This window comes from Eptesicus fuscus, chromosome 22 (genome assembly GCF_027574615.1).
Source record: "Eptesicus fuscus isolate TK198812 chromosome 22, DD_ASM_mEF_20220401, whole genome shotgun sequence".
NCBI lineage: Eukaryota > Metazoa > Chordata > Mammalia > Chiroptera > Vespertilionidae > Eptesicus > Eptesicus fuscus.
Genome location: NC_072494.1, coordinates 23922683 through 23949434, shown reverse-complemented (window position 1 = coordinate 23949434; position 26752 = coordinate 23922683). Strand labels below are relative to the sequence as shown.

Below are 26752 nucleotides of genomic sequence, written 5' to 3'. Positions count from 1 at the left end.
AAACTATGAAGAATTGTGTACAGGTTTCAACGTATCCACACTTTAATGTGTGCACACTTAATTGTGTACACACCTTCTCTGGGGTCAATTGCCAGAAGTGTAACTGCTAATAAATACATATCTAGTTTTCAAAGAAATATCCAAGCTATGTTCCAGAATGTTGGTACCACTCTCTTTTCCTACCCACAATGAATAAGAGATCCAGTTTCTCCACATCCTTATCAGAATTTAGTGTTGTCACTACTTTTAATTTTAGCTGTTCGTATAGGTGTGGTGATAGCTCACTGTGGTCTTAATTGGCATTTCCCTAATGACTAGCAATGTTGTACATATTTTGTAAAGACATTAAGTTTATAATTAGTTTCAGGGTTCCTTTTGGCAAATCATTTCACTTTCTCCAACCCTCAATTTTTTTTTCATCTGTAAAATGAGAAAATTTAACTATATCACCCCTAAACAACCCTCCAGCTATAACCACTAGATCCACCCTGGGTGAGTTTGTTTGCAAGGTGAGGAGCTTTTAATTTTCCCTTTGGGCACCAGCTATTCCCATCTGCCAAGAATTGACAAGTAATGAATCTTAGCCATGGCCTTCATTGACATTTCCATGAAATGTGTGACAACTCCCCAAGGCTTCATTTGGCCCTCAGGCCTTAGTCAGCATTTAAGTCACATCATCAAAGGCTGAGCAAAAAGACTCAGGCTTTCCCGAATTTATAAGGGACTTTATTGATTTTCTGATTCATTGTAAAATTTTTATTCCTTTGTTCTCAAGGTTCACTCCAGAGCAGAGTTTTGAGTAGGTGATACCTTACAATTTTCATCAAGCATGCACCAAGTGCCTACTGTGTGCAGATAAGGTGGTGCGCTGGAAAGAGCACAAGCCGTATATGGACAGTGACCTGGATTTGAATCATGCCTCTGCCACTTAGTAAGTGTGACCTTGTCAAGAAACATAACTTATCTGAACTTCAGCAACGTGAAGATAACACCTGCTGACAAAGAGTTATCAGGAATAGAGATAATATATGTAAATTCCAAGTTCATAGTAAGCACTCAATAAGTGGTAGCTATGATTACGTGGGACATAGGGAGTAAATCCTGGAGAAAACCTAGAGGACAAGAGACATGACCCTGTGCAATGTGCCCACACACACACACACACACACACACACACCCCTCAATTAATTTCTACATTAACTAACGCTGGGAGACAGATAGTTGCAAACCTGTTTTTATAAAACTGAGGCTGAGAAGTTAAATAATTTAAGATCACCCTGATACTAAGTGAAGGAGGTGGAATTCAAACTGTGTCCTTAAGGGGTTTATAGTCTAGCCAGAAAGATAAGCTGGGCAGAAATAGATAAATACCAACACAGAATGGCCAAGTGCCAGTTGAATAGCAGAGCCAAAAAGCATTTACCAGTTTAGAGAGGGAGTTCATTCTGAGGATTGGCCAACTGGGGAAAGCAAAAGGAAAACAGAGGATTAGAACTTGCTCTGTCTCCCTGAATACCCTTGAGTTCCTAGATGTCACCATCACAACTGCTTGTTGGTCCCGGAAGCCCAGCCCAGCTGCTGCGGAGACAGAGGCAGCCCTCAGCTCTCCCAGTCCCCCCTTCTCTCCTTCCTCCCGTTCGTTAATGGAATATTTATATGCAGGCCCTCCCATTTCACTCGGATGTTTTATCCAATCTGTGTTTTTCAGCATTATCACAGAAGGTCACTGTCAAAGTGGTAATTCTTCTATTAACACAAAACCCAGGTCTATTTTATAGAAATATGTTCTAGATTACCTTTCTTGAAATCCTTTTCTATGATGTGAGCTTGATTTGCTTATAAGCATATGTCTGGGCCATTTCTGCACTTGGTAATTTTCAAAACATCTCTTTTGGGCTCTATTGCCTACGTAGTCTGGCTTACAGTGGGTACTGCTGAAATTCATTTTGCCAATATACTGTGTACTGAGTGGCTCCTATGTGCCAGGCAATGGAACACAGAGTGTATGTTCTATGAATGGCTGAATAACTAATGAAGGCCATAAGAATCTAATTTGAATATCAATATCCACGGCAGATTATTAGTAAATAAACTCTACAGCATTAATGAAAATATAGTGTATACAGAGAACTTCCAATCCTTGTGGCAGGGAACAATCCTTGACAATTTCATCATTGGGCCTATAAACACATCATCATGTAGATGGATTTTGAGTCAGCAAAGCTGGGCAAATTCACACATCTTTGAAATTTGATCTTAATTTCAATTGCAAAGGCCCAAATTGGGTTAGAGCAGCTTGCCTTCTGTCTTCATCCCTCCTCAATCCTCAGGGATCAATGACTAATTCATTCTTTAAAAGTAAGGTAGAGGGCAGCCCAAAGACTCAGCCTCAGGGGTTCCATCTGGTTTGCAACTTCCTGTGTGTAATGCACAGACCATGTACTGGTAGCTGTTTTGTGAGTAACAGAGTACAGGCTTTAAGATCTTTCAAAGCACGTCAAAGGGTTGTATTCAGCAGCTGATGAGACTCCAAATGTTTTCCTTTTTATTATTCCCAGCCCTCCAAGTTTCTCCAGAATTATCACCTTTTAGAGTTAGTGTCTTCTCACATTGTTTCCAGAATTCTCTATTTATGCTACGGTCACGTTGCTCAGAAAAAAAAACAACAACCAGAGCTTTTACTCAGTTCGGGTAACACCTTAGATCCACACTGGTACACCTCAAAAAAGTAAAAAAAGCAGACTGCTTTAGCTAGAAGTTGAATATCTCATTTCTTTCTTGGTTTCACTTCCTTTTCCATTCTGGTGGCTTCCCATTTTGGTCTGTGGCCTCCTGTTCCCTGAATTTATTTTCCGTTTGAGAAGCTGTTGTCTCTAAAGCTGTTTTTCTTCTTGATTGTTCCCACTCTCTGGCCCTGTTTTGCTTCTTCAGAGGTCTGGCTGCTGCCACGGCACTTGCCTCAGACCCAGCCTCTGCTTGCCAGGGCTCCAGGCCAACCGGGCCTTCCACTCAGTCCCTCAGCTCCACTATCCAGCTCCAACCGGCTCGGCTCAGAACCTTCTGGTCCCTAACATTCTCTCACACAAAACCCTGCCAAGGGACAAATGCAGAAGCTCCTGCCTAATGGGCTCAGCGAACACTGAATTCAGGGGAGGAGGAGGAGAAGAAAAAGCATACATGATCAGTCCTCCCTTGAAGGAGCAGTTTCACATGCTCCCTAGAACTGATGGAATTTGTATTTCAAGAACTCTAATGAATTAAAGACCCAAATTACAATAGAAAAGTCCAGATTATATAACAGCTCTACAGACCCTACGAATGAAAAGATATCTATTAGGTATCAGATTTGGAGCCCCCAAGATGACTTAGAACTCATACCTCAGCACCTCTTCTCATAGCCTTTAAGAAAAACGGTGCTTTACATAGAACCTTTGAATTCTGTCCTTATCCCTAATATGTGTGTGTGTTTGGGGCAGGGGGTGAGAGGGGGAGTGTGGTTAGAATGTTTGGGATCCCTAATGTCATAGACAAGGCAACAACAAGATAAAGTATTAAATAATGTTAATGCTGTAGAAACCTTGGAAGAGTTCACACTAGTCTTTGGGGCGTTGATCCTGAGCTCTGGAATGTCTTATGGTCCTGAGGGGGCTATTTCCCCTCTATGATTTCAGTTGTGAGATGACACTGCTCTTTTGCACCAGTACATGAGGACTAGCTAATTAAAATACTAGACTGGTTCATTCAAGAAGTATTTACTGGGTTCCTACTACATACAAGGCATCGTGCAAAGAGACTGTGTAATATGACAAAAATTTAAAAATAGATAGCCATAAATAAACTCCATGATAGGATTATGTAAAACCTTTCAGATAATTTTAGCTCTTTGGATATACAAACAGGGCTTCCAGTTCCACTGTTTTGAATAAACTGACCTGTTTTTTTCCACTACCACCCCTCCCTTCCAAATCAATTCATTCATCTTAGTCTACTACCAATTTCCATCTATTTTCTAATGGTATGACCAGAGCTGCCATGTAATGTTGGGCCCTGCACACCAAGGGGGCAAAGAGGGCAGACATCCATTCTATGTTTTGCTGACTAAGCCATGTCACCCAGCCTGGGTCAGTGTCCACCCAAAGAAACAATTCTCTAATTTGAACAAATGCCCTATATGTATTACCTGTGGCCCTGCTCATGTCCTCAGTTGGCTCACAAGCCAGAAATAGAATAAATGGGCAGACCTGTGTGTTGTGATCAAACAAGATTTATAACAAAGACACATTGGTTTTTGTTGTTTTTTTTAAAAATATATTTTTATTGTTGATAGTATTACAGATATCTCCCATCCCTCCCCCCTTTCCCGCACTCCTCCAATCCCTAACCCCGCCCCCGCCCCAGGTATAAAGACACATTTAATGGCATATATGGTGCTTATCTTCACTTATTCCTCTCAGTGGCCATATTTGGTGTTCTTTTTACTCAGCCAAGCCTACTGTGGTGAAGCAAAAAGAAAACTTGTTGGGGAAGGAGGCCATAGTGAAAGCCTTGGTGAGTTCCCCTGGAGCCACAATATGGGCTCCCCATGGTTTGAGTGTTTCCAGAAATCTTATGTCCAGGAGAGTCCAAGGTCCTGGGATCTGAACTCATATTTAACTCACTGGGAAACATCAGCATCTTTCCTCTGGTAGATTGTGACCTTCTTACTGAGAAGCAAAGATGACAGGCGAACAAGAGGTAAATGATAGTGAAGATTCTAGGGGTACAGTAAGGTGGATCAAGGGGTGTTAATTCTCACAGTGGGGCTTTTATTTACTCTCAGTGGGTGGGGGATAAGCATGGAGAATAAGCATATTTATAAAGGTGAGTCAGGCCCATCTACAATAAGCCAGTAGAGGAAAGACAGAAATTGGATTGAACCCTATTCTGATAAACATACTATCCTTTTTATATTAAAAGATTGCACTTGGGCCGAAACCCGTTTGGCTCAGTGGATAGAGCGTCGGCCTGCGGACTGAAGGGTCCCGGGTTCGATTCCGGTCAAGGGCATGTACCTTGGTTGCGGGCACATTCCCAGTAGGGGTTGTGCAGGAGGCAGCTAATCGATGTTTCTCTATCATCGATGTTTCTAACTCTCTATCCCTCTCTCTTCCTCTCTGTAAAAAATCAATAAAATATATTTTTTAAAAAAAAAAAAAAGATTGCACTTGGGTCTAGATCTTTGTAGTTCCACTGAAGGTGATATGTCTGATAATTATTGTCCTTACTCTCCCACAGAAGACAGAAAGAATGAGGTCACTTCCATAATCGGACCATGCATATTTCCAAGATTCCAAGCTACCAGGCAGAGATGCCATAAGAATGGGACACTTTGGCTTTCTCTCAGGCCAGGAAATATGTGAAGTGATCCGGCTATTCACAGGGCACTGTAGAAACTCGCTGGCTGCTCTCGAAGGGTGGTCCAAGGCTGTCTGGTAGGGTCACAGAATGGCACCCACGGTTCAAAGCTCTTGTATAATACAGTCTCACGATGAAAGAAAAAGGCCACTTTATGATGTAGTGAGGTGCACTGGTGGTATTGAAGTGGAGCCTGGATGCTCAAGTCAAAGGCACTGGAGAAGACATTTCTGGCCTTCATATGGAAGGATCTTTCCAGCTCTGAGATTCTCTAATTTACTTGTAAATCATCGTTGACAGATGGGATGTAGGGTAGTGCTGTATCATGAGACAAGCAAAAATTAGAGCCAAATGTGATAAAGGAGTCCATCAAAAGAGCTTGAAAGCTGACAGTCTTTTGGGAGCCAAAGAACAAAGAAAACTGTGGCTCCTATCTTTCTGCCATAAATGCTCAGTCCTGTAATATCCATGTCTCTCGTGGGTGTGGTCAAGAGCTTTGAGCACTGGACTTGAGTCCATAGGGGGCAGAGATGGCCATAGTTCCCAGGGGAGAGACAACTGGAAAAGAGCTGTCCCCAATTACTGATCTGGTGCAGGAAGGTAGATAACTTCATTGTTCTCTGAAAGAAAGACTTTTTAGTCAGATACGTGCATTTTTCCTTATAGCTCAAAAAAAAAAAAAAAAGATTATGCAATGTTCAGCAAAATCTGAGAAGCTGGCATTGACATTTTTAGCCTGCTTTTTCAAGATTCTCTTAGTACTTGACAAATTTTAACTCAAATTCACAAACTCCACAAGATAAAAAGCAGGAACTCACAGTGTGTCATTCTTGAGACAGGTGTTTCATTGTAAAACTTTTTTTAAAATTTTTTTGTTGTTGTTGTTGTTTTATTTTGTGTTTTTGTTTGTTTGTTTGTTTGTTTTTGCTTCAGTAGTTCTTATTTCTTGGATTGAGATTAGTGCTGTACTTTGTAAAGAAAACATTAGAATGACCCACTAACTCTGAGCTGATTTTCTAATAAAGGGCTTGTTTTTTACTTTGATCTAATAATATGCTTTATACCATAGCACTTGAATTGGGGTTGAAATCTGTGGTTATGAAGCAACACCAAAGTCCTGGCCCACACCAGGTTCAAATCCAAAGTCCGGGTCTCATCAATATTATGCTGTGATCAACCTGAGCATCTACTGAAACCGGGGGTGAGGGGTAGGATGGGGGGAGATGACCTTACAATACAGCAGGGATCATGCCTGTCTTTTGCATTCTTATATCCCAGCATCCAGTACAGTGCCTGGAACATAGTAGGTATTTAATACATATATATGGAATGAATGGTTTCCCCAAGTTATCAAGAACCTATATTCCTCCCATTTCTCCTTCCCCTTTGCCTTGCCCCATTCCCATTTTCCAAAGGTATCTACTTTTCAACATTTTATGTGTTAAAAGATGAATTTAGAAGGAAAAGGACTTTCATATGATTGGGTCAGAAAATGTTTGTCAAAACGGGAAAACTTACTGATGTCTTAAAACAAAGGACAAAAGAAAAAGTTAATAGTAATTAATAATAAGGATATAGTTTAGAAAAAGACAAATCAAGATCACTCTATCTTCTCTGACCCAACTTCTGGGAGGACAGTTCATCTGGACAGAAGCTGTCCTACTCTGTTGATGTCAGGCATCACCTATGAAACAGAACACTCTCCTTGCAAGCATTATCCACCTGTGTGTTCCCTATATGATGGGAGAGGTGTTCCTCCTGTGATCACAAAGTGTGGCCCAACTCGTGTCTAAAAGGAGAGTAGAGTGGTAGGTGCAGAAAATAAAGCTTGTGAGGCTGTGAGAGTGATAATCTGTAGCCCCTTAGGCCCTGCCACATGCCTCTCACCTTGGGGCCTCCTTCTCCAGGCCAGGAAGCCAACTCCAGCCAGGACCATGGCGAGGACAATGAACCCAGAGACAGCTTTGATCACCAGAAGGATAGTTTCTGATCCTAAAAGCAAGCATATGGGGGGAAATCCACAAGTCCTTCTCCCGTTCGGTATTAACTTTGGGGCACTTTTGTCCCTGTGATCATCGGGAAGCCCAACACCATTTTTCTTACTCCTGCTTCTCACTTCACGGATCCATGCAGGGCAGTAATCTAAAACAGGGGGACAGTAGCTCTCAAAGTGGGGTCTGAATGCCCCAGGGTCTTCAAGCGAGACCCTTCAGAGAGCCCACGAGGTCTAAGTCATGACTTCCCTTTCCTTATCTCTCACATGTGCACAGTGGGGCTTTCCAGAGGCTCCATCACATGTGAGGACACCATCGCTCTGAGAGCTTATGAAATGTGTGCTCGTATTTTCTTGAGTTTAAATTTAAAAATTTAAAAATGTTTAATATAGTAAAGTAGCAATAGAGAAAACCCACATACTAGTAAATAAAAGCTCTTTGGGATCCTCAATTTTTAAGAACATAAGGAATCCCTGAGACCAAAAAGTAAGAGAACCTCTGATTTAAAAGACGCATTCTAAAGCATCCAGTGATCCCCCTTGCTGCTCACCCCCCCCCCCCCCCGTCTCATTTCCCAGACAGCACACCCTGTCCTTACCCTGAGGGACCTGAAGAACCATTTGGACGTCACAGTGCTCCACGTGACAGGAGTAAAGGTCGCTGCTCTGAGGATCCAGCTCCACAGATACCCATGTCTGATAGGTCCCATCCCCACTGGGAAGAATGTCGCTATAATCCACTTCTTGGATAATTTCTTCCCCATTTTTCATCCAAATCATGGAAATTTCAGGGGGGTAAAAGCCATAAGCTCTGCAGACAAGAGTTGTAATCCCTGGAAAGGTTTCTTTGCGATTTACTTTGACCAGTGGGGGCTCTAGGAAAAAGAAGAGAAAGTTAAATAGGAATATCTTATGTACTGAGCATATAATATCAGAACTTGGTGACCGGGTTTCCCAATTAATTTTCTGCATTGCAGGAAACATCTAAGACCAAGAGTGACCCGGAACCCAGTTTCATCAACAACAAATTTATTGTGCACTTCTTGCTAGGGCAGTGTGCTCAAGAATAATGAATGTGTTGCTGAGCCACGTAACTGAGCTACAGAATTTGTATGTAACTGTGACAAGTAATTCAGCAAAAGTTTGGAGATTAGAACTCAGCGCTCCTTTTCCTCCATTCTGTGCTTATGCAAAGATATCACAGCCATCTCAGCTCAGCTTTGGCTCTGAATCGCCTTTGAACTCAAGTTGGCACTTTGGTGATTGCTGTGGTTTGAATGTTTGTGTCCCCCCCCCCCCCCAAAAAAAAATTCACATGTTGAAATCCCAACCCCCAAAGATGATGGTATTAAGAGGTGAGGCCTTTGGGAGGTGCTTAAGTCATGAGGGTAAAACCTTCAAAAATAAGATTAGTGCCTTATAAACAGGGTTCCAGAGAAATCCCTTGTCCCCAGCCACCATGTGAGGACACAGCAGGAAGTCAGCAGTCTGCAACCTGAAACAGGGTCCTCACCGGACCATGCTGGCACCCCGATCCCGGACTTCCCGCCTCCAGAACTGCGGGAATGAATTTCTGTTGTTTGTCAGTTACCCAGTCGGTGGCATTTTTTATAGCAGCCCGAATGGACTAAGACAGCGATTGTCATCAGATACAAACATATGTAACCGGTCACGTCACGCTTATGCCTTCAGAGGGGCTATGGACATTCATATCCTGGAGGGGCTCCAGCAGTGACAGCAAAGACATTGTCCATTTGTGGTCTTGCTTCCTCTTAACCATTCTGCTCATTTTCCATATGGTGCGGTCCTTAGCGTTTCCTGCTGACACTGGGTCACATCTAGACATGAGCCACACAGAGCCCAACGCCATCCCTGGAGGGGCTGCTTCCTGTTTGTCTCTGCTCACTTCCTCACCCCACTGAGCTACCTGCCACCGATACAGGAGGAGCCCTCATCTCAACAATACCTTCCAGTTCTGTTCTGTGGCATCTCGTGTAGAAGGAGAAAAAGGCTTTCCAACATTAACAAGAAAATATAAACACCTCCGAGAGGGACTCTGCTTGTTGCCTGTGAGAAATGATCACAGGTCCTTTCCTAGGAGTGGGCTTTGACCAATGGGTTGAGACACCATTAGGACCCTCGTGGTAGAGAGAGAGTAGGCTTGGAGGGGGAGCAGGTTACTGAAGTTAGATGTCCCACACTGCTCACGCACACCCCAGGTGTGCAAGCTTCCCCCATTTTTCCAGAGAGTACTCGCCCTCAAATCCCAATTAAACTGTCTTCCTTCTCCTAGTGCTGGATTCGCTGAGAAGAGCAGGCAGCTGGGTTCTCTGTTCGAAAAGGCTATGCCACTAATCAAGCTGAGCAAGTGGTGACTCACACAGCCTCTCCTCAGACCTGGCTGGCCTCGGCCTAAAATGTCTCATGATTAAGGGTCCCATCCCATGTAACCCCAAGTTGGCCCTAGACTTCAACCAGATCCTGAGCTGTCAGACGTTTGTCAGTCTGGCAACAATAACATTTAATGGGTAAACAGAGACCTGTAGTCTACAAAGAGCTCTCATATACATTATTTCACAGCAATTTCTGTGAGGCACGCATATCACTTACTTAATTTACTCAAGGTTATTGCTTTGCTGGCCTAGCCTCTATTAGCCCCATTTTTTCTCATAAAAAGAACCCCTTCTCCCGACAAGCACACTCCCTATATTGGAAAATTAGTCCACTCCACCCCATCATGTTGCTTCTTTTAAGAGGTACCATTCTTGCATGTCTCCTAATGTTTCTTTTAAGAGGTACCATTCTGGCAGGAACTCGAACTGTTCATAGGTCGACGCTTAACCACTGAGCCATGCCAGCTGGGCAAGAGGTACCATTCTTAACCCTGACACCGAAACATAACCCAAGCTGTGTGCCCTGGCTACTCTCTCTTTGCTAGCTCCCAGATCTAGTCTCAGACCATCTGTGCCCTGCTCTGTGCCCCAGGAGGCTGAGTGGCTAGGAATTTGTCCACCAGTTGCCCAGCCATTGCAGTCTGCTATTGACCATGATCCTCCACAGTCACAGCTCTTGCTAGAAGGTTCTTCCAGGGTACCAGCCCTTGTGGGGCTCTGGTAACAATAGTCCCTTCCCTTTTGCCTTCAGATTCAGGGGGAGTAATGGCTTCCCTCTGCTGCAAGTCCCTAAGTATTTCACTATCCCTTCCCGGTGTCCTTAACCCTGATTGTGCCTATGTAAATAATCTTGTTACTGGCTTCCCAGATAAGCCATCCTGAGTGTGCCATTTGGTTCTTGTCAGGATTCTGTAACCCATGGCCAGTCTTAGAAACTTCTCCTGATGGGCACAGTGATTAGTGCAAGAGGTGGCACATGATCCAACTGAGGCCAACCAGAGTCCTCCTATAATTAAAAAAAATTTTTTTTGTAGCTAGAGCTAGGAGAGAGAAGCCCATTCTTCCAGAATGGTGAAACTACAAGGACATGAGCTTTGTGTTGGCTACCAAGACCTCCCCTCGGAGAAAACCATTCAAATCTTGGTTTTAATTCCTTGGGTCCCCACACTGCCCTGATTTCTGCCTGTCAAATAACCTCCCCCTTTATGCTTAGGCCAGTTAGAGTAGGTTTCTGTTAACTGCAACCATTAAAATTGAGATTGTTACTTGGCTAGTGAGTAGGAGAGTTGAAGCTCAAACTCTAGTCATCTGCCTCCATAGGCAGGCTCTTAGAGAGATAGTCCATACTCATAACTGGGGCCCTGATGCCTCTCGAGGGCCGGCCACAGCTCTGGAAAGTCCACCATTAAAGACCACCCCTGTGGGAAAAGGCACATTGTGTCTAGGAATTTCCTGTAGCATGATACAGGCACAATTCACTTTGAATAAGATTATAAGGGGAAAGTTCTGTATTAACTAAAAGTTAACCGATTAAATCCTTATCGTTAATGTGCAAGGAGCTTTTCACCGAAAGAAATCTTATCATAAATCCTTTAGTAGAGCAAAGACCCTCTGTCTCTCTTCTTTGTAAGTCCAGATTTCACTCACACTGGTGGTATGGGAGCCCTTAGTTACCACACAACTTGTAAGAACTGCTCCACTGCCCAAAGTATTTCCCAGCTTATCATTGTCAGGAGATGGAAGGACTCGTCTCACTGGATCCCCATGAAAGGAGGTGTCCCCAGAGGTACTCTACTCTCTCAAGTGGGATTGCTGGATCTCGTCAAGATGCTGATAAAAGCAACTGGGGAGAGTTTTCACAGGGAGTCATAGATCATGATGGTCTGACTAACAGGGTGGGTTTCAGAGTAAGGTGAATATAACCTAGATTAGAGGAAGTTATAAAACCAGGGTTCTGGGGGCGCGGGGACAAGGTGCCCTCCCTTCTTTTTACCTGTTCTTTGTAGAGTGTCTTTCCCATACTCCAGGAATCTCTTTAACCAGGCGATACATTCTTCCTCCAGCCAATTCTTCTGATATTGTAACTCATGCCAATTGGCCTCCCACGCCCTCTTGGTGATGTGGGCCACATTGTCTATAGCTATCCAGGAGAGCGTGTCCTTATCAAAGATAATGAAATCCTGTCCGTCATATGCATATTGCAAAAATCCTGTGGTGCTTCCATCCTCCAGCAACTCACAGCCAATCATCCTCTGGTAAGTGTGAAACCCTGGAACACACAGACAGGCCAGAAAAGGGTTTGCACAGGATGTGGAGGTGAATGCCCTGGTGACGGGAGTGGGGGTGTGGCTGGGAGCATCCTCCACCCCAGGACAGAGCACTCCACAGGCCCACCATGGCATCACTGCCTCCAGGAGGTTCCTGTGACACGGTCCCATCTATCAACAGATATCTGTGGCAGACTTACTGTGTGCCAAAGGAACGTGATAATTCCTGCCTTGGGGAACTATAGGATAACTCCTATAGTAGCAATGATTAATGGGTAAACTTTATAGTGCAGTGGAGCGAGAGATATGCAGGAGCCAGAAATATCCCTGGGAAAGTTAATGTCATAAGTCATGATGCACACGTGAGCAACTCACTAAGCCTGGCCACCAGGAAATGAGTCACAGAATGGCCACATTGAGATGGGAAAGGAGAAGATACAGGTCACAAGCCTGAATGATATTGGGATAAGGACATAGGGGGCAAAGGACAAAGGGCTCCTAGGAACAACAGACTATTTGGAAGATGCACAGGGCAGATGGCAGGCACTGAACCCCGTCAACCAAATTGTCCAAGCTTTGCCAAAAGCCACGGAAAGGGCAACTCAGCAAAAGCTTACACGCACTGTCAGCCCAGGGACCGGTCTTGGCCGGGGTGGGCCTCAGGGAGGGGAAGCAATCTGCTGTGTTCACACCTGAGTGATTATAGTGTCTCTGCAGGCGCTCCAGTTCCACCTTGAACGTCTGCTGCCAGCCCCGCAGCAGCTGAGTGTACCTCTCCCAGTGATCCGGCTCCAGGTGCTCCGCCATCCATGGCGCCCGTGGCTCCTTCAGCCGAGAGACACTGTCGTATGTGGTGATGGGGTGAGAGTCCACGTACCCCACTGAAATAAATTCAGGGATCCCGTGGCCAGGTTCTGAAACGCCCAGGCGGAAATATCTCAGAGAGTGAGTCCCTGGGAGGGAGGCAAAGAAGGAAGATATTTAGAGTCACAGACCATCCAGGCCCATAAGCTGCAGTCTCTTTAATCCCCACGTATTGCTCCATGATCAGCTGCGCCCACTCCTCCCTGGACCGGCTGCTGACTCCTCTTACAAAATCATAGCCCCAGGAACTGGGGCTGCAAAGGGCTTGAGAGCTCTAGCCCCAGACCTGGAGCCTTTTTCATAAAGGGGAGCGGAGCTGAAATCTAATTTATTCGGAGTCTGCAAAAGTATGCTTGAATCTGTCACTGACTTTGAAACAGTGCTATTTCTCCACATCTGGAAAGGTTCTATGGCTCTGCAGATATGCAACTGTTTAAAGATGGAGGCAAAAGGAAGAGCAGATTGGGAACATTAGTTCTCACACCTCCCTGATATCCGTCCGTATATTCCGTAGACATGTGAGCGCCTCCTCTGTGCCAGGCTCTGCACTAGGCCCCGAGCACACAACAGACAAGACAGATGCAAGTGTCTGCCCTTATGGGGGGAAGGGAGGAGACAGACAACACAAAATAAATGAAATCTATAACATGCCTTTAAAAAAGTGCAATGGAGAAAAATAAAGCTGCAAAGAGGACTAAGCAATACAATTTTAGACAGCAATGGTTAGGGAAGGCCTCCCCAAGAAGGTGACTTCTGTAGGGAATGAGGGGGCCAGGCAGATACCTGGGGACAGCAGTCCAGGCAGGGGGCACCGTGCAAAGGTCCTGCGGAAAGGACCTGCCGGCATGTTCCAAGAGCAGCAAGAGGGCCTGTGGCTGGAGAAATGGGTAGGAATTGCTTCCACGGTTACTCATAGGAAAAAACCTCACAGAAATCAAATTCTAGGCACAGAATGAGAGAGGAGAAGGAATAAGAAATTGGAAAAAAAAAAAAAGATGTTACTGAGCTAAGTTGGATTGGTATAGAAATTCCCTTGGAATATGGGGTTCCATTTATGACAGCTGGGTCCACATGCCTAGAACGTGCCACCAAGTTAAAAAATAAATAAATAAAAGGTGTTAACATCTTGGGGCATTACTCTCAACAGGAGAAACTTTTCTAAATGAATATCACTGACATTACCACGCACAATATTTACAATTCTTGTACTTTCGCTTTCTTATTAAAAATACCACTTCATAAAAATCTGCATTACTAGAGTTCATAAGAGGTAAGTAAAGAGAAAGATGGTCTGTCGACAATGCTGTCCAAGTCCAGTGTACGGCCCTTTTCCCCATCCTCCATCTCAGTCTAACTCCTGGTTTCAGAGCAGCTCTCTGCCAGCCAGCCCTGACTTCAAAGGCTGCTCCGCCCCTAGAGGCTGGCCTCCATCTGTCCGTCATCAGCCTGTCCGCCCCTCCTGCAGCTGCGGCCTGGCCCCACTCCAGGACATCTCAGCCCGCTCCCCTTCCTTTGCTGTGGGCCTAGTTATCCATCTGGTGTGTCCACAGGTACGAGTCATGCTTGCTCCTTAGTTGGGCTTCCAAAATGCGACCTCGGCTGTGATGGGAGATTGGTGGACAGATGTTAAATCAGTGACTCAACAGAAAAAAGAGGGGAAAGTCTATCATCCCCTCTCTCATGGTACGTTAGACCCTGTGATCATTTATATCCTACGGATGATCAGATGAAGTAGAATTATGAAGGTTGAATCATTTGAAGAGACCTATATTGGATCATTTTTGATCTCCTAAAATGGCAATTTCATATGATCCCATCTAAAAAATCTTCCGATTCTTTCTTTTTGCTCCAATAATTATGTAGTTGGGTTTCTCTCTTCCTTTCCACGAATAGACCATCAGCATCAACTCACTTATTGAACTGAAATCTACAATTTTGAATTTGGTCTTCTGTTCAGGCCAAACTGCTTCTCAAAGGGCCTCCGCTGCCTGCCCCGAGAGCCTCTGATAGACATTGCTCGAAAGCCTGAGCAACACAACCAAACAACTCTTACACCAGACACAGCGGTTACTTGGTGTCCTAAATTATGTTCCTTTAACTTATAGATTAACTGACGAGGCCACTTTTACAAAAGGCTGTAAAAATCACTGGTTATAAAATAATTGATAGTGTTTTCAGATATTCATCCATGGGGGCAATTTTTATTTATGGGGTATGTACCACGTACATGGAATTGTGAGCAATGTCAGGAAGAGAAAAACAAATCAGATACTAGTTCTTCCCTCCAGGAACGTACAGTACTATAGGACAGTGGTCGGCAAACTCATTAGTCAGCAGAGCCAAATATCAACAGTACAACGATTGAAATTTCTTTTGAGAGCCAAATTTTTTAAACTTAAACTTCTTCTAACGCCACTTCTTCAAAATAGACTCGCCCAGGCCGTGGTATTTTATGGAAGAGTCACACTCAAGGGGCCAAAGAGCCGCCTGTGGCTTGCGAGCCGCAGTTTGCCAACCACGGCTATAGGAGAACTTGTAACATAAATAAATACAGTGCAATGACACGTAGCAGCAAGTAGTGAGTGACATGATCGTGTGCTCAGAGGAGAGAGAGCTGCTCTCACGTGAAGCAATCCAGAAATGCTCCAAGGAGGAGGTGATGATCCTTCCACCAAATTGGGCCTTCAAAGAGGTATGGAGGGCCGCAGCATCTGAGTCATAACCATGAGAACTGCACTTATTTATTGAGCACATACCGTGTGCTAGGTACCAGGCTAAGCCTTTGATAATGCATTTCACTTACTCCTCATAGCAATCCTTTGAGATAGGTTCTAAAATTCCCATTTCAATGGGTTCAGAGAGATGAAGAAATGGCCCAAGATGATCCTTAGAATCCATATGAGGAGGAGCCAGGATTCACTCTCTGACCTCTCACACTGGAATCCCCTCTGTCTTGACACCCAGCTGGTCCTAAGGCAGGGGCACTTCTCCAGCCCAGACTATTATAGGCTCCCCTCTCCACCACCATTGCTCTCTCCCGCCCCCTTGTGTCAAGGATGATTCACTGTCACTGATTCCCCTGGTCCCTAGAGGCTCAGGCTTTAGACCTTCCTACAAGTGGCTGTGGGCCCTGATTGGATAACCAGGTCAACAAAGTCCCTATTATTTGCTGGCCCTCCCAAGTAGCCTGATGCCTTAATACAGTCAGAATGACTATGATTTCTGGGAACTACTGTTTGGAATTTCAGGCAGCTTGGGAATGAGGGGGAGAAGTGGATGGTGATATTTTTAGTTAAGAGGACCATTGGACACTACTCAAACCAAGCATTCAGTGAATGTGGTTGTCATATAGGCAGCCAGAGCTCAAAATCTAACTACAGGAACTTACTTAGGGCAAGAAAGTGCTGAGTGTGACAGTTTGACATTTTAGCTACTCTTTGGAGGCTACCCTTTCGGAGGTCACCAATGTCTCCTTTTGTATAAGTTTTACTCTTTTCTGAATTTGCAGTAGTCATAGTCCTAGAGCTAGGGATGCAGTAACGAACTCGCCCAAGTCCCAGCCCTATAGGCTAATTTCTAGAAGGTAGTGATGAAAATTGTGGAGAAAAATAAAGCAGATAAAAAGTGTGAAGAAGGCTGATCTTTTAGACAGAAGGATCAGGAAAGTCTTCTCTGAGCAGGTGGCAGTTGAGCAGAGATGTGAATGAAGTGAGTCATGGGAGAAGAACCTTCCAGAAAGAACAGCAAGCCCAAGTCCTTGAGGAGGCTGTGTTTAAGGAATAGCAAGGACACCACTGTAGGACCATGTAGAGCATTAGAGTATAAATGAATGAATGAGCTCTGGTGGGGTTTTTTTCTTCTCAGTATTCTCTATATACAATGATGACCATATGTCTCATATTTCCCAGGAGAATTCCAATTTTGTGAATTTTATTGAAGTCATAACAAAACCTGATTTGATACTTATATTTTTGAAAGGATTTTGATTATAAATATAAATTTGGACGTCAGAAAAAATGTCCTTTGTCATCTGTCTCAATCTGGGTTTCATAAAGCAAGTGGGGTAAGAGGATGGCTAAGGTCAATGGATTTTAGCGAAAACAGATATTCCAACTAGTCAGAAAAAAATACCTACAAATTACTTGAATTTCTCCAATTTAGACAGATTCCATGTCAACCAAGAAGAAGAGAGCCTTAGGGGAGTAAAACGTTGTCTTGGAGAAATTTCTACTGCATGTACCTTGGTAACAGCGCCATGGAAACAGACTGAAGTCTAATAAAGTCTATAGCAAATGCCCATATTTCCCCACATTAACTCTTTGAACTCAAGGTCATTTCTAAACAGATAATCTGTAAGTCTGGGTTTTTATACTAGCTCAGCTGTCAATTTAGGGGGCTTAGACATCATTAGTCTTTATCTGTGAAGGACTCCATCATTTGTGAGGCAAATTGATATAGCAGATTGAGATGCATCCATAAAATTATGAATAATATCAAGAGACCGACCTTGGTTATTTCAAGATTAAGCATACAAACCACATATGCCTATGCAAGAGAGATCCTATGCATGGCCCTAGCTAACTGCACCCGCCAGGGACAGTTTCACACAGGTTGAAATGAAGAACAGGATGAGCTGTAAAGCATGAAACATCTTTTTTTTTTTTCATACAAGTTCTGCAACTACAGTAAACCACAGTTGCAAATTTAGAGTCGTTATTACTGCTCAAGTTCTCTCTGGCTCACAGTCAGATAACTTCAATTTCTTAGGGACATTACCTTTGAACATAAATTCACTCAGGAGGCATTTATTAAGTGTCTATTGGGTCACTAGGTAGTGCTGGGGAAAGAAAGAAAAGAAAAATGAAGACATGTCTCCCTGGCTTTAAGGAGAGCCTTGAAGGAAAGATTTTTGTAAATAGGAAATGAAAAAAACTGTGAACATGAGCTATGGGAGCACACAGGAAGGAGCAGTCTGCTGCAGGCTATGGAGCCAATGAAAGCAACACACTGGAAGCGAAATTGGAGTTATCTTGACACTTCCTAGAGCTGTGCTCCCAAGCACTCCCTGCATTTCCACCTCTAGAAGCTCCTACGCCTGGCCAGCATTAGGCTCATATACCAATTAGACCAAGTCTTTTTTAATCACCCTGGCTCTCTTCCCTATCAGCATCCCTCAGTGCTCAAGGATTCTCAGTCAGGGTCGTGGCAGGAAATAACCTTCACTCCAGATGAGTAACATGAAGAGACCTTGAGAAGGACACCTTGTATGGGAGGTATGAGCAAGGTTAAGAAAAAAAAAGAAAAAAAAGAGGGATAATGAGGTCCAGACGCTAGCAATGATGGGAAGCCTTTACCACCCCTCGAGTTGCAGAGATGAGAGTAGCAAATTGTGTTCCCCAAGCCCAGTGGGAGCTGGGACTGTATGAAGAAAGGGCTAGTCAGGGAAAATTATATTGCAGAGGGACACAGCTACCACCAGACATTACAGAAACAGGGGAAAAGGGAAGATGAAATACCCCAACCTGTCTTTCCTCCTTGCTCTCTGACCTCTCTCCTTTCAGTGTCTCCCGTCGGGTGCAAATGGGCCTGCAAGAGAGAGACTGGGTGATGCGGCCTGTAGCCGTCATCCTCCAGGGCACAAGACAGGACAGAGAAGGATGACGGCTAGAGTGAAAAGGAGAATAACCAGAACAAAGCGAGCCTGCCTGCCCTTTACAGAGGCCCAGCTTTATTTCACATCCCACCATTATCCAAGGGCCAGGTGTCCGCATCCAGAGGCTGTGACATTGCCAGAACCCCTGAACTGTGGGCTAGAAGACCTGACTGTCCATTACGTGGGCTGGGTCAGCCTCTCTGGGCTGGGTTTCTTAGTCTGCCACAGGGGTTAGTGAGTCCACAGCATGAAAGATTATGTTTAGGGGGTATGTGGTCACATTATTGGACAGCTCTTTAAGGATCAAACGTAGCAATATATATGCCTTTTCCCTTCCGGAAATATCACCCTTTTCTTCCTTCTTCTGTCCATAATTTCTCTCTGTCCCTCACCCCCTAATCTTTCCCATTTCTGATTTAAATGGTGGGATTTTTCTGGGTTAAATTTCTGTAGAAGTAGGACCGATGTCTGTCCAAAAGTTGCTGGCACGTGGTGGGCCATCAACCAACATTTGTGTAATTAATAGACAGATGATTTGAAAGAGCGCCTTCCTCTCATCTCACGAGTCCCCGCCTGCTGTGGCGGCTGATACAGTTCCAGACACTGCCTGCTGCCGTCCAGGGAGAGCAACCCCGAGCAGGAAGAAAGTTGCTTAGGGCACAGAAGCCTGGTGCTTCCAGCCCGTGGATCTTCTCAGGTTTTTGGGGTAACGGTAGGCACCTGCTTCCCCAGTGACATGGGCCCCTAAACCATGAAAAACTCCTCCTGGGCTCAGTTGATATCTCTCACACCCAGGAAGCAAGTCCACAACCATGGTTTTATCTTTCCGGGACCTTTGGTTACAGGTGGAGCTTGTGGTGAGGAAGAAAAACAAACCGGCACAATGACTCTGCCCCACTGTTCAATGCCCCTGAAACTCTGACCACATCCCACGAGACTCGCGAAGCCAGCAAAGAGGAGAAACAGAAGTAAAAGAAAGGGTCTGAGCAGAAAACAGGGAGCAATGCTCAGAAGGAAAGTGAGGAAGTTCCCCGGAGGGTCCCTCCAGAATGGTTTCCGCCCCGTCAGAAGGGGCGACATTAAAATCCTGCACGGGTGAGCTGGGAAACTCCTCCGACATGTCCCGGGTGTATTAAATACGTTTTTCGCCCAGCTTCTTCAACATTTCGCCACGAGTTTTAGGAAGACGAGCTGTTCCCCCTCGGTGGCCTCAGCTTCGGAGTTCGGAGCAGAGAGAACTTGGGATACTCACGGGCAACGCTGTGCTTCACCGTAAACACAATAAGGAGGGGTAACAGGAGCACCATCAGCCCTTCTAAAATCCTTTCCTTCCGATTCTTGTAACCAAAACGCCGACAGGTCCCAGCGGGTCTTTCAGGAACCTAAACTCCACCTACTTTTCAGGGTTTAGAAACTGCTCGAAGCTCAGGGCCCTCTCCCAATAAAAACAGGGGATATTGCAGTGTCATCAGTTGCTAGGTAGAATAGAGAAAGCAAAAATGAGCGCTTCCAGATTCACTTTTAACCCTTTGGTGGCTTCAGGCACTGCTTGGTCCTTTTGGTATGCCTGTCTCGAACCTGTTCCCAATCTTTTAAAATTATTATTATTACTATCATTATTAAATTATTTTTCAATTACAGTTGGCATACAATATCATATTACTTTCAGGTGCCCTATTCCCAAGCTTTAAAATATTTACAGAGCACACCTATGTGTAAGGCACAGGGAACACAAAGATTAGTCATTCCTTGTCCCCCAGGGAGCACAAAAGAAAAGAAGCCTTTACTTCTTCACTGGAGCAGAGATTTCACCGTGGAAGGATGTGCAAGATTCACACAAGGTCCCAGGACTTGCAACTCCCTGCCCTGGCTTCCTACAATGCAGCTGATATAGCACATATCACTTAGACGGTCTTATCATTTTTAGCTTAGGTCTATCTTCCCTGCTGCTCTAGCACCCAGCACAATAAACTAAAAAAAAAAAAATTTTTTTTAATGCTTTAATAAAGGAGAGCAAGTAAAAAGCCTAAAAGTAGCTTCTGAGGGGCAGCCACTTGGCTTGTTTGACTAGCAATCCCCAGGATTAAGCTGCGACTACACTGTCATCAGGAGAGCAAGACAAGTTGAGAAGCAGCAGCTTAAGCTTTTCCAGGCCTAGGCAGGAAGTAGAGGTGGCTGGGAGAGATGAGTGGAGTCAAGGCTACGAGGGACCCAGGTTTGCATCAGAGTTACTTGACCTTGGGCAGAATCCCAAATTGAGCTGAGGCTCAGTTTCTTCAACTGTAAAGTCAAATCCTGGCATATATTTCATAAAATTGTTGAAGTATTAAATGAAGTTATGTTTATGATGTACCTGGTAGGTATTAGAACTATACAAATTGATTTCCTTCTGTGGTAGGTAAATAATACCGCTTCCCTGCCACCCCCCCCCCCACCCACACACACACATCTTAAAGATATGCACATCCTAATCTCCAGAACCTGTAACTGTTACTTTATGTGGCAAAAGGGACTTAGCCTATATGGTTGTATTAGTAATCTTGAGATGAGCAGTTTATCCTGAATTATCTGATGGGCCCAATATAATCACAAGGTCCTTATAAGAGGGAGGCAAAAGGGTCAGAGTCCGAGACGTGTCAGTAGAAGCAAGGTTGAAGTAATGCCAATGCTGGAAGGGAGACATGGCCAAGGAATGCAGACGGCCTCTAGAACTGGTGGGAGAGGGAACAGATTTTCCCATGGAGATTCCAGGAAGAATGGAACCCTGCCAACACTTTGATTTTAGCCCAGGAGACCCACTTTCAGACTTCTGACCTCCAGAACTGCAAGAGAATAAATTTGTGGTGTTTAGGCCACTAAATCCATGGTAATCTGCTATAGCATCATTAGGAGACATTGGGACTTTAGAGTTATACACACACTAGAGGCCCAATGCACAAAATTTGTGCAAGGGGCTCAGCCCTCACAGCCCTGGCTTTGTCCGGAAGGTCATCCAGATGGTCATTCTGGTCTAATTAGCGTATTAGCTTTTTATTATATAGGATAATCACCATCAGCCCTCTTGAGCCATCCCAAATAAACCGCTAATTTAAGAAAAGAGAGTAGGTCTGCCATGTACCCCCAGTTCAAGCCGCCTCTCGCCCTGCTGTCCAAACTTTAAGCTACATTCTAAAACTGCCCTATGTAGAAATTCTGGAGCTGCTTCTGAAAATTATGCATGTACTAGTATGTCACTTAGCACAATGTCTGCTCCATAGTAAGGAAATGTTAGCAATCATTAGTACTCTGCTGTTATTCACTAGTTTACCAAGAGAGATTGTGGTTGTCCCTCCCCATGCACTTTGACAAGTTCATAGAGATGGTAAAGAGCGTATCTGCCCTCCTACAATGGTTCAAATTCACTGTTTCATCAAGAAGTTCACTGAATTCAAATAATGTATTTTAACTTTTAATACTCGCCCAAATCCATTCCTAACTTGCCTTACTCCCAAAAACATTTAAAACTGCTAAATTCTGATGTTCTTTTGCATGTGTGGTTAACTTGGCTTTCTCACTTTAAAAAAAAATTATTTTTAGTAATAACCGCCTTTTTTTATTAGATCAAATTAACAGATATGCCATAATCCCAATTAGTGACAAACATGAACAGTGTTTCATGATGCCCGTAACAACCCTGCCTTAAAAATGAACCGATTTACTGCTAGAATTCATATTTGGGATTAAGGCTAAATTTCAGTTATATTAGTGAAAATAAAGATGTACTATTTTCCTACATCAAATTCATGGATCCCCCTAGGAAAATCTCAGCCAAAAACCCCTTCTGCAGTTCAAATGAACATCCCATGATGTTTCTTTCCTGGCTGTGTTCATGGTGGTCATTGCAAGTTCTCACTCCAAGCTTGTGTTCAGGACCCAGTGACGAGAACTTGTTTGAAACACAAGTGCACTGATGCAAGTTCTGGTTCTCCTGATACCAAACAGCTGCCGAGCTGTCACAGACTGCCAGCTTGATGTGTTAAGGTGAACAATTCATTTTACTGTCTTCCACCTCAGAGGCCATCAGGGTGTGGCGCTGTGGGGCAGCCAGGGGCTGGGGCAATGTGTCCACTGTGTTGATGGCGCAGTCCTGGGGATGGATCTCCCTGGCCAGCTGCCCCTTCTTCTTCAATGTGCAGGCCTGCTGGCACAGGGGCTGCATGGGGGGCTGCATGGGTGGCGTGTACTTGTGCTCTGAGCCGTCCTCCAGGTCTAGTGGGTAACCGAGGTCCGAATCATAGGAGCTCAGGTCCCCACAGGTCACAAACGGCACAATGCTGTGGGTGGGACCATCTAATTGGTTGAGACCTCTATTGTAAGAGTGGTCCAGCAGGGGTTTGGTCAGGTCCAGCAGGAAGCCCTCAGGGGGGTCATAACCCTGACAGATAGCGAAGGCCTCGCTGCTGGCCTTCCGGCTGCTCCTGGGCTTGGCACAGAGCACGCTGGAGAAGAAGACATGCAGCTGGCTGTAGATCAGCGTCACATCCCGGCCTCGGAAGATCTTGGCTACAAAGCAGCCCCCTGGCTTCAGGACGTGTGTAGCGATGTTCAGAGCGGCGAGGAGAAGCTGGGCCTGCATATACTCATCAAGCTCATGGAGGCCGGTTACATCGGGAGCCCCGTCGCACACCACCAGGTCCGCCGGGCAGCCCTCAAAGTGCCGGATGATGTCCTCGGCAGTGGACAGCTGGGTGATGTCCCCCTGGATCTGTAACACACCTGGTAGCGGAGCCATAGCTTGGAGGTCCACAGCCACCACATGGCCGGACCCCTGTGGACTCCCGATCTTCTGGCTCAGCACCTGGCTCCAGCTGCCCGGGGCTGCACACAGGTCAACTGCCCGTGTCACACCTTGAAAGAGTCGGAATTCCTCATTGAGTTGTAGCAGCTTGAAGGCACTGCGGGCACGCCAGCCGTTCTCCTTGGCTAGGCGGTAGTAGACATCCCGCTTATCCTTGGACGTCCGTCCCATCTCGCACACTGTTTGCCCCGGGACTTTGGGTCTGAAGCCTCCCCGGTGTCAGCAGGCCAGCGACGAGGGTGAACTTCTCTCCTTCCCTCGCTGGCGGGACAGCACAGTCGTGCCTCAACCGCATAGGCCTGGCCTGCGTCCTCTGTGCCCAGGCCCCGGCAGCTTTCAGAGCGGGGAGGAGTGGGAGGAGTCCGGTTCGCCGCAGCCCGGGTCAAACCTGTGAGAAATCGTAGGGCTTCAGTTCTGTTCTTAGTTGATCCAAATGCCTACGGCGCAGGCCTGCGGGCCACTGAACTAGGCAAGGCCGTCATGGTGATGCGAAGGCTGCGCGAGGCCCGGACCAACCGAACTACGGTGCGTGTCCTGGCACCTTGCGTCACCTTGCGTCACGTCACCTTGCGTCACCTTGCGTCACCTTGCGTCACCTTGCGTCACCTTGCGTCACCTTATGGAAAACTGCGGTTCCCAGTATAGAAAGGGCACAACCAAAGCTTCTGAACGCTTAAACATTTTTAAATGTTTTTTGTGTTCCTGATGATCGAAGTAAAGATTTCATAGTGCCAGATTTTAAATGCATTTCCTTTTTACTATGTATAAATTTATCCTATGTATTAAAAGATTTTTCTTTATAAAAATGAACAGAGTTGAAATCATATATATATATATATAATTTTGCTATCTTTCATACATGTCATTATACACTTTTAAATAACATTTCCAATGACCATCACATGGGTATTAAATTCCTAATGTCTTGCTAGTGTTGGATATGTAAGTTGAGCAGAATTCCTCCGTGTTTATTTTAAACTAGTGTGTAGAGAGTAAGGGTGCAGGTGTTGGTAACAACCTAGGAGAAGGAAGGCAACATACCCAGTGTGTGGCTATGTGTGGCTGTTTCCTGTGGATGGGGCTGGGACATGCAGACAGCTATGGCTGGACCAGTGAAAGCCACCAGGAGTAAATGTTCCCTGGAGTGTTCCAGGGCATGCATCTGTATATCAGGGTTTCTAAAAGACTGGGATAATGATGAAGAGTATAATAAATACCTAACATCTATGTAACACGTTCTCCCTTACTCGGTGTTGTTTCTAAAAGGATTTAGGGGGAATTCAATAACAAACAAAGAACCCAATTAAAAATGAGCAAAGAATCTTGAATAGACATTTCTCCACAGAGGACATACAAATGGTTTATAAGCACATGAAAAGATGCTTGCATTTTAATCATAGTTTTCCTTTCCCCACAGCAGTGGAAGCCAAGATCTTGTCTGGTTTGAGAGAAGGTGAAGAAGGGTGACATAACAGAGAAACACCCCATACTCCACACATACATATTATACCTCAACCCTCCTCTCTCCTCATTGTTGGTACCTTTTCCAAACCCCTAATTGTGGGAATTCCCCAAGCCTCTGTCTTCTATCCTCTATGTCTCTGACCTCTTATTTGTGATTTAATTAATAAATTCATGGAATAGATAAGAAGAGGCTATGCTAGGCTTTAAGGTGATAACAACATTAATATAGTCTCCCCTCCCTCCAGGAGTTTACTGGTTAGTGGAGAAAACCAGCTGCGGTTCCCAGTATAGAAAGGGCACGACCAAAGCTTCTGAACGCTTTAACATTTTTAAATGTTTTTTGTGTTGCTAATTTCCATCCACCTTACATCTAATCCTCTTCCTGTGTTCTCTTTGCTGGTGTTTGGAACTAACAACTACCCGCTTCCAATTCCAGAACCCTGCAGGCCTTCCTCCTTCTGCTTCCACCAACCCCGTAACACCCTGAACCAGTCAGTCACCAAGTCCACTGATGCTGCCTCTAAACTCTTTCTCAAATGTATTCCTACTCCCCATCCTATTTGCCATCAGGACACCCTCATCCCTCCTCTGGACCATGATCTCCCAGCTGACCTCCCAGCCACCACAGAGTCTGTCTCCAATGTCAGTGTGACCCTATCAATTCCCTCAACTGCCATGATCTACAGGAGAGTATCCATAGTTCTTAACATCACAATCAAGGGCCCGGATAACCTCACCCTGTCAATCTCTAGCCCTAGCTTCTCCTGCCACCATCCATCCCTTCCACTCTGCAAGGCCCTCTGCCGTGGCTCCCCCACAGGCTGCCATGCTGTCTCCTGGCTGCCTCTAGCCACTGTTTAGAAACACAACCCGCCCCGCCCCTTCACACACACACACACACACACACACACACACCCCAACTGGTATGGTGCCTCTGTGTTTCTATGGCAACCTGTGCCCTTCTCTCATTGTATGTAACTACCTGTCTCTCCCGCTGGTCTGAGAGTTCCTTGAAGACAAAGACCAAGCCTGTTCTCTGTGCCTAGCACATAGTAAGAGCACAACACGTGTCAGGCACTGTTCTAAGCACTTTGCACACATCAATTAACTTAATCCTCATGACGTTCTCTGAGGAAAATGTTCTTATGGTGTCCATTGCACAGTTGAGGACATTGAGAGATTAATCAATTGGCCCAATACACAACAGGAAGTAGCAGAATTGGTATGGGAACTCAGGCAATCTGGCTCTAAATCACTGTTCTCATCTGCCCCTCAACTTACATGTGTTTGTTGAATGAATGAAAGATGATCCCTTTTCACCTCCCCATCACAATACGTCCACAACCAAATAAAGAGTTCTCTCCCAAAAGCTTCTTTTCTCCACATCTGACCATTGCTCCTCCCGTCTCAGAGAAGCCTTTAGTCTGTGACTTCCAACTCTCTCCTCCCTGACCACATTCAATCTCTCATCATTCATTTCCAGGGGGTTTGTTTTGTTTTTCCTTGGAAACATTTGTCAGATTCATCTCAGTCTGGTCCTCATCCCTTCAGGCCAGGTGTCCACAGCAGCTCCCTGACTGGTTCCCTGGCTTCACTACCTCACTCCATTGGAACCTTGGGGTTTACATGCATTTTTATTAACACTTCACAGCAACTCATGAGCTCACCTTTTATAGATGAGAAACTGAATAACAGAACCCAGGTTCAAACAGGGTTTGTCTGGCTCCAGGGACTCTTTCATTTCCAAAAAGACTGCTGATCTTGGCCAAGTCACTTAATCTCCAATAGTCTCAGATTTATTCATCATAAAATGGGGATAGTAACAGTAATTACCTCATTGTGAGAGCAACTGAGATAGCACAGTAGCTGCTCAATGATCATCATTGA

The 26752-nt window shown here is 45.0% G+C and overlaps 2 protein-coding genes and 1 long non-coding RNA gene across 4 annotated transcripts in view; 1 reads left to right on the top strand and 2 right to left on the bottom strand.

The window, feature by feature from the left end:
- The window catches only part of LOC103290005 (major histocompatibility complex class I-related gene protein), an 86244-nt gene extending 66316 nt beyond the window's left edge, over positions 1-19928 (bottom strand). The window contains exons 1-6 of one of the 2 annotated variants that reach the window (XM_028152126.2): positions 19817-19928; positions 12740-13000; positions 11774-12049; positions 7987-8262; positions 7282-7386; positions 4930-6014 (exon numbers count right to left, since the gene is read on the bottom strand). In XM_028152126.2, the coding sequence (XP_028007927.2) occupies positions 5974-6014; positions 7282-7386; positions 7987-8262; positions 11774-12049; positions 12740-13000; positions 19817-19871 (1014 nt within the window). In that variant the 5' untranslated portion in view covers positions 19872-19928 and the 3' untranslated portion in view covers positions 4930-5973. Of the gene's footprint in view, positions 1-4929; positions 6015-7281; positions 7387-7986; positions 8263-11773; positions 12050-12739; positions 13001-19816 lie in introns of those variants that run through there. The other variant, XM_054711609.1, reaches the window with a different exon arrangement.
- On the top strand, positions 780-5354 carry LOC129147889 (uncharacterized). Its single transcript, XR_008555102.1, has 4 exons — positions 780-931; positions 4484-4548; positions 4689-4734; positions 5275-5354. It is a non-coding gene; the product is annotated as an uncharacterized LOC129147889 (long non-coding RNA).
- A 2100-nt stretch (positions 19929-22028) lies between the features above and the next one.
- On the bottom strand, positions 22029-23917 carry LOC103290003 (putative tRNA (cytidine(32)/guanosine(34)-2'-O)-methyltransferase). Its single transcript, XM_054711873.1, has one exon. The coding sequence runs from the start codon at positions 23570-23572 to the stop codon at positions 22580-22582; it is 993 nt and encodes a 330-aa protein (XP_054567848.1). The 5' UTR covers positions 23573-23917; the 3' UTR covers positions 22029-22579.
- Positions 23918-26752: the final 2835 nt, after the last annotated feature.